At 43.4% G+C, this 7,675-nt stretch overlaps 1 protein-coding gene across 2 annotated transcripts; it reads left to right on the plus strand.

The window, feature by feature from the left end:
- The first annotated feature begins 1,140 nt into the window (after positions 1-1,140).
- Positions 1,141-3,962, plus strand: LOC134102906 (cytosolic sulfotransferase 3-like). 2 transcript variants are annotated; one of them, XM_062560667.1, is made up of 8 exons: positions 1,141-1,240; positions 1,551-1,683; positions 1,762-1,881; positions 1,975-2,075; positions 2,980-3,106; positions 3,200-3,297; positions 3,403-3,577; positions 3,669-3,962. In XM_062560667.1, exons 1-8 carry the CDS (start codon positions 1,220-1,222, stop codon positions 3,779-3,781), a joined length of 888 nt encoding a protein of 295 aa, XP_062416651.1. In that variant the 5' UTR covers positions 1,141-1,219; the 3' UTR covers positions 3,782-3,962. The 2 variants fall into 2 exon arrangements, with proteins under 2 accessions (XP_062416651.1, XP_062416655.1); XM_062560671.1 differs by having other exon boundaries at positions 1,143-1,240; positions 1,584-1,683.
- The last annotated feature ends 3,713 nt before the right edge of the window (positions 3,963-7,675 follow it).

Below are 7,675 nucleotides of genomic sequence, written 5' to 3' on the forward strand. Positions count from 1 at the left end.
GACTTTAAAATCATTACATTCACAAGCATTAACTTTTCATTTTTTACCAGGTTGCTCCGCTTAACATCGATCAGTGCTGCCTGACAATATCAGTAATCAGGAAAAAACTCTAGTTAGGTGTAAGAAAACCAAGCATTGTTTGTTAAAAAAAGAAGAAAATGTAATCAAATCCCAAAAAAACCTACCCAAAACATTTCATGAATGTATTTTGTTACTTGTTGGGGGAGAATGTGTTGAGTTGCATATTGTGAGTCTCTCAGGAACTTGGTGTGTGACCTTTCTTGAGAAACTTGTGACCTGACTTAGTTCACGATGGCGTCCTGTCTTAGCAGATGGAACCCATTGATCGATCCTTATCATGTTCCGTTATGGGGCTTTGTGCTGAAACAACACAGGTCCCTCTTCAAAGTGTATAAAACTCTTGTTCTCCCCTTTTCTCTTAGTCAGATCTTCCTGCTCCTCTGAGGGAGAAGGAACAATCTTTCCCTTTTCAGCTGAATTGAGTCATTTGACTTTGTCTGTACTTATGGCTTGTATTGATGATTTCTGTATTCTTTATGATTTCTCTATATTCTAGTTAGTAATAAATATTTAATCACAAAGCTAGTTGAAGATACTTTTGATTTCTCACAAGGCTTCAATCCACAAATTTCCACCACTCTATTTATTCTCATTTGATAATGGGGTGTTTTTTCTATCTTGAAAAACATATTATGACTTAACAATCTCTAACCAAGGTCCACCTTCTTGCTTTTTAAAACGTTTTGGTTGCCCGCTCACAAAAAAAGGTCTTCAGCCCAGAACTATACTTCTTATTTCAATAAACAATATTTAATTGTTAAGAAATGTTTTTACTGGGTAAATTAACCATGGAGGCAGAAATGTATTTATTTCTTTTACATAAACATTCAACTTATACAGACATTTGAGAATAATGATTGAGCAGAACATTTTGCTTTGTGATGAATATACTTGTCAGGGATCTCTGATGGAACATTTTAACATTGTCTTCATAAATCACTTCAAACAGGTCTCTGGTCTGTTTGTCCTGCAGTTTCGTGTTAATAACTGACTGAAGGTTACGCATGCAATGATTTGTTGGCCTCCGATTACACAGGTCCAGGTGTTACGCAACAAGGACAGAAAAGGAGTAAAAGCGTGTTTGCCTCTCTGGTAAACAGCTGTGAGCAGGAGAAGAGGAAGGTCTACAGCCGCCAGCATGTCTTCTGCTCCGGGCAAGGTCAGTGTCTCTATTGATGAAAGATTGAAACAGTGAAATAGTCAAAGAAGCAAGAAAGAGAAAAGGGGGTTCAGTTATACATGACAATAGATCCTCAAATAACAAAACATAGTCAGTTTGTACACTATAGAGTTCAGAAGGCTTCTACCGGTTTAAATTCATCACATTTCATGTCTTCTTACGTTTCAACTTGTATTCTTAGATTTAATGCACAATGTGAACACATGTGGCAGCATACAGACACAAAGCAGATCCCTACAAGCTTCCTGTGAAACCTGAACCTTGCATTCATTGCTTGTTTTTTCTTCAGTTACTGCCTCGACCTGAAATCTTTGATTTCCAGGGAGTCTCGATGACTCACTTCTTCACAGACAACTGGGAGAACGTTCAGAGCTTCCAGGCCAAGCCGGATGATATTCTCGTTGCAACATACCCCAAAGCAGGTAGCCCACAAGGCCCTTGACATACGATGCTTTGCAGATAATACGATGTGCTTATAGAGGTGTCTCTCTGTCCATTAGGAAACACCTGGGTCTCCTACATCCTTGACCTCCTATATTTTGGTCAAACAGAGCGCCAGACTGTCCCGATATTTGAAAGAGTGCCTTTACTGGAGCTCACAAGCCCAGGTTTTGGTTCAGGTATTCAAGGCTCCTCACTGCAGCTGTGTCGAACTGTTGAAGAACCGTCCCGGTTCAATGCTTTGCTCTCTCCACCGTCCTCTTTTCGTGCAGGAAAAGACGCAGTGGACAAGCTCCCCACCTCTCCTCGAGTCATTAAAACTCACCTTCCTGTGCAGTTTGTGCCAAAGTCCTTTTGGGAGCAAAACTGCAGGGTCAGTAGTGTGTGCATGTTTGCATTACGCCGATTTACATGAAAGATGCTGAAAGAGACCAAGTAGTAGTATGAGGATATTATGCATACACATTATATATATATATATATATATATATATAGCGGGAGAGATAAATTTGAACACGTCACCATGTTTGGAGGAGAAATGGCACTGCACATCACCCTAAAAACACCATACCAACAGTGAAGTTTGGAGGTGGGGCTGCTTTTCAGCAAATGGTACTGGCAAACTTCACATAATTGAAGGAAGGATGAACGGGCAAATTTACAGATTCTTGACAGAAATCTGCTGCCATCTACCAGGATGATGAAGATAAAACGAGGATGGATATTTCAGCAAGACAATGATCCCAAACACACATCCAAGGAAACTCAACTCGTTTCAAAGAGAGAAAATAAAGCTGCTAGAATGGCCCAGCCAATCACCTGACTTAAATCCCATTGAAAATCTATGGAAAGAACTGAAGATCAAGATTCATAGAAGAGGCCCACGGAACCTTCAAGATTTGAAGATTGTTTCTGTGGAAGAAGAAAATCACGTATACGCGTATACTTTTAAAATACTTTTTCCCTGTGTCATTTCACATTATTACACATACCCTCATTTCTGAACTTCTTTGTTTTGGTTCCTGTGTATGTATTTCTTGGGTTGTTACCAACATCTGGGTAAAACTTCATGTCAATAGCTCTTTTGGAAAAATATTTACTGAGAACAATGGTGACGTGTTCAATACTTATTTCAATGGATGAGACATATTTTATATATCAATGAATAACAGTCAAAGCCAAAGTGCCATTGATTCATGAAATGAAGACCAATCAGCTGGAGACACCGAGGGGGGGGGGGAATCGTCCAATCATTTAAATGTCTTGTTCTCTTGCAGATCATCTACGTGGCCCGCAATGCCAAAGACAACGTGGTGTCATATTTCCACTTTGATCGCATGAACAGGATGCAGCCGGAGCCCGGAGGCTGGAGCAGCTACGTCCACCGATTCATGGAGGGGAAATGTGAGTGTGAAGCACGACCAAACGACCTGTGAGCGGCACAGATTCCCACTTCTTTAAACGGCTCCTGAGGTGCTTGGTTCCCGGGGCCCTCAGTGATGTTCGGGTCCTGGTACGACCACGTGAACGGCTGGTGGAAGAAGAAGCAGACTTACCCCAAGCTCCATTACGTTTTCTACGAGGATCTGGTGGAGGTGATGTAGTGACTTCTTCCCGCTGAGGCCTGCTAGTCCCACCGAGCTGATGATAATGCAACAACAACAACAACAACAAAAACAACATCATCATCGTGTTTCCAGGATACCGGGCGGGAAATAGAGAAGCTCTGCTGCTTCCTGGGTTTGTCCCGTTCGGACGAGGAGAAGAAGAGAATTACCGATAGATCGCAATTTGATAACATGAAAAAGGACGACATGGTCAACTACTCCAGCATAGCTGTGATGGATTTCAAAATCTCCCCTTTCATGAGAAAAGGTAACTAAAAATGAATAAATGTGTGTGACATGAAGAAAATAAACGCCTCACTTTGAGCTAAAACCCCGAGTGATTTTCCGTGGTTTTGCAGGGAAAGTCGGTGACTGGAAGAACCACTTCTCTGAGGCCCAGAGTCTCCAGTTTGATGAAGACTACAGGAAGAAGATGACTGACGTCACTCTTCAGTTCCGCTGCGACATCTGATGCAGGACGGCCGAGGGGCAGATGTGGGGAGACGACTCCTGAAGTGTGTCTCTACATGCTACTTACATCCGAATGAAGGACGAGAGCCACGTGTTGTGACCTCATAGACTCGTACACATCCCCCAGGTGGAGTCAGAAGATGACAACAAAGCGGTGGAAAGTTCTCCAATCCAAAAATGATAGTTGTAGAAGCCTTTTCAGTTGGTCCCTTTACTCCCTGATCAGCTACTTCCAGTGGCTGAGCTGGATATCTTGACGCGTGTAGTTTTCAAGATGACGAGTAGAAATTGATCCGGTTCGGTGCAATGACCATTTATTGCTCTTCCGTGGAAAGAATTTACAAACCAAAATGAAGTAAAAATAATAAACACAATTCAACTAATGTAGTCTCTTATAGGGTGGGAGACGGCCTGTCACGTCATGGCTCCTCACGTCACTACACCACACGGTCAAAAGACTGTTTCCCTTCTCAGCCACACCCACTGCTCGGTCTTCCTGTCTTTAAGGCCTGCCTACACACACCCACACACACACACACACACACACATGCACACACCCACACACACACACCCACACTACTATTTGAGGAAAGAAACATGGATATACAGTAGCTCAATATGGCTCCTACATACCGGCCCCTAATTGTGTTTGTAGAGGCAAAACAATTTTACCCTTTTTTTTTTTTTTTAAATGAGAAAAGGAGCCATCTCATAGAAAAACTCAAAATGAGACACAAAATGTAATGAGTCCACTTATCTTCCAAGATCTTGGATGCTCAGGACTTCTTCATACAACCTTGGTTACCTTTGTCACCCTCTAACAGCATGCAGATTTTGGACACCGGCCTCTCTAGTATACTCGTCTTTGTTTTCAGCTTCACCACCCGGACATGACCTCTGCTATCAGGTTTGGCCTCGACAATTCTTCCCAGTAGCCACGAACAGCGAGGAGCAGTATTGTCTGCAATCAAGACGATGTCCCCTAGAATGAAATTCCTTCTTGCTCTTGACCATTTTTGTCGTTCTTGTAGAAGAGGGAGGTATTCCAGAATCCATCTCTTCCAGAACAGCTCAGCCATATACTGGACTTGTCTCCAGCGTCTTCTGTGGTATAGATCTGACCTTGCAAAGACTCCTGGGGGCAGAATTGGGTTAGGTTTGAGCAACAGAATATGATTCGGTGTAAGGGCCTCTAGATCTTGTGGGTCACCGGATACCTTTGTGATGGGACGGCTGTTAAGAATTGCCTCAACTTCGCAGAACACAGTGTGTAGCCCTTCATCGTCTATTGTTTGTTGGTTTAAGACTGAGCATAAGACATGCCTTACCATTCTGATGAGGCGTTCCCAGAACCCACCATGGTGAGAGGCTGTAGGGGGGTTAAAGCTCCACTGAACTCCTTCCTTCATCAAAGTTTGGTGGATCTTCCTTTGGTCTAAAGTTCTGAGTGCTTCTCTCAGTTCTCTTTCTGCACCTACAAGGTTAGTGCCATTATCTGATCTTATGTGTTGTGCCTGCCCTCTTCGACACAGAAACCTTCTGATGGCATTGATGCACGAGTCTGTAGTTAAAGAACAGGCTATCTCTAGGTGTACAGCTCGGCTGGTCATGCATGTAAAGATGACGCCGTATCTTTTCATTGTGCTCCTTCCCCTTCTTACCTCAAAAGGACCAAAGTAGTCAAGTCCAACATTGGAGAATGGTGGCAAGTCTGTGACCAGTCTTTCACTTGGCAGGTCCGCCATCTTTTGTTCACCGAATTTACCTCTGTGCTTTCTGCACGTCACACAGTGAGAGAGAACACTTCTTGCAGCAGAGTTACCATTTGTTATCCAGTATGTTTTTCGTACCTGCGATAGCACCTGGTTCCTTCCCCCATGTCCGGTATGAACATGGAAGTGGCGAAGGATCAGAGTGGCTATGTGGTGTTTTTTGGACAAAATGGCAGGGTGTTTTCCTTCTTTGGGCATTGCTGTTCTTCTGAGGCGACCCCCCACTCGAAGGATTCCATTGTCCAGCACTGGATCCAATCGGTATATGCTACTGCCCTTTTTCACATTGGAAGCACCATTTTGCAGCATGTCAATCTCCTCAGGGAAACTTTGTCTCTGTACATAGGAGAGAATAGCCTTTTCTGCCATTATCAGATCATCCACTGTTATTTCTTTCTTTATGTTGTCTTTTACATACCCTTTTGTCATTCTGGTTACTCTTGGTGCCTGTTTACAATCTCTCTTTGAATATTTTTCCTTCTGCACAAGGCATTTTAATGCATTTTTAAGTTTTAGGATCCATGCAACAGTTACTTTCAACTTCAGCCAGTCTGAAAAGTGATTGAGCAACCTGTCTGTGGGCCTTTCCTCACATGTTTGCATGATTACATTCATTCAGATTTTCTCACCTCTGGATCATCTTCACAAAGTTCAAGTTTGTCCGCAGATGCATTTGGCCAGTTCTCTTCTGATGACCAAAGGAACTCTGGTCCAGAGATCCATCCTGGGTTCCTCATGAACCTCTCTGTGCTCACACCTCTAGAGCAGTCGTCAGCAGGGTTTCTCTTTGTGTCAATAAATCTCCACTGAAAGACCTGTGTGGCCTCCCTGATCCTAGATGTCCTATTTGCTACGTAGGTATGAAAACGAGTGTGGTCATTTGAGATGTACTTTAAGACCGATGTGCTGTCCGACCAAAACACTGACCTATCTGTAGGTGGCAGCAATTCTTCTTTTAACATTTTATCCATCTTAACTGCCAAAGCTGCAGCTGCTAACTCCAGCCTTGGGATGGTCTGCCTTTTCAATGGAGCTACTCTTGCCTTGCCAATCAAAAATGCTACATGGACCTTTCCTTCTGCATTTGTCATTCTGAGATAGCTGACTGTTCCATAGCCTAGCTCGCTGGCATCAGAGAAGTGGTAGATCTGGCTATGCACTGACTCACCAAAATTATTTGGCTTAAAGCAGCGTGGTACCTCAAAGCCGGTCCATTTGGTCCACTGGTCAGAAAGTGAGTTGGGAATAGTCATATCCCATCCAAAGTCCTGTCGGCACAATTCCTGCAACAACAGTTTAGCTGACAAGGTAAGTGGAGACAGAAAGCCCAATGGATCATATATAGAGCTTACCATTGATAGGATGCCCCCTCCTGGTAAGTGTAGGCTCACAGATGATGATGTTGAACTTGAAGGAGTCCCTTTGGACACACCATTGAAGTCCTAAGGCTCGTTCCATAGGCAATGGATCTTTGCTCAAGTCCAAGTCTTTTATCTCTTTAGCTCTGTCTTGTTGTGAAACAGCACCAAGGACAGCTCTACTGTTGCTTATCCACTTTGACAAATGGAAGCCTCCTCTATGACAGACTTCAGTGAGGTTAGCGATTAGTTCCATTGCTTCTAGTTCTGTGGGCATTGATTTCAAACAATCATGGACATAAAAGTGCTTTATGATCGTGTTTGTTACCTCAGGATGAAAGTTCCCTGCGTTGTCTTGTGCCGTCTTTCTGAGAGCAAAGTTGGCTATGCTTGGTGAAGAGACCGCACCAAACAAATGAACAGTCATGCGATATTCCACTGAAGCACCATCCGCAGTTCCTTGTGGCCACCATAAGAAGCGCAGGAAGTCTGTGTCACTTTCAGTCACCTTGACTTGGTGAAACATGGCCTGTATGTCCGCCATCAGAGTTACTGGTTCTTCTCGGAAACCTGTCAGCACTCCAATCAGCGTGTTTTTCAGATTTGGGCCTTGGAGTAGGTCAGAGTTAAGGGATGTCCCCTGAAAAGTTGCACTACAGTCAAACACTACTCTAATAGTCTTCTTTTTTGGGTGATACACCCCATGATGATGGATATACCAAACTCTTCCATCAGTCCTATCCAGTTGTGCGGAGGGAACCACTT

Source organism: Pungitius pungitius, chromosome 1 (assembly GCF_949316345.1).
Source record: "Pungitius pungitius chromosome 1, fPunPun2.1, whole genome shotgun sequence".
Taxonomy (NCBI): domain Eukaryota; kingdom Metazoa; phylum Chordata; class Actinopteri; order Perciformes; family Gasterosteidae; genus Pungitius; species Pungitius pungitius.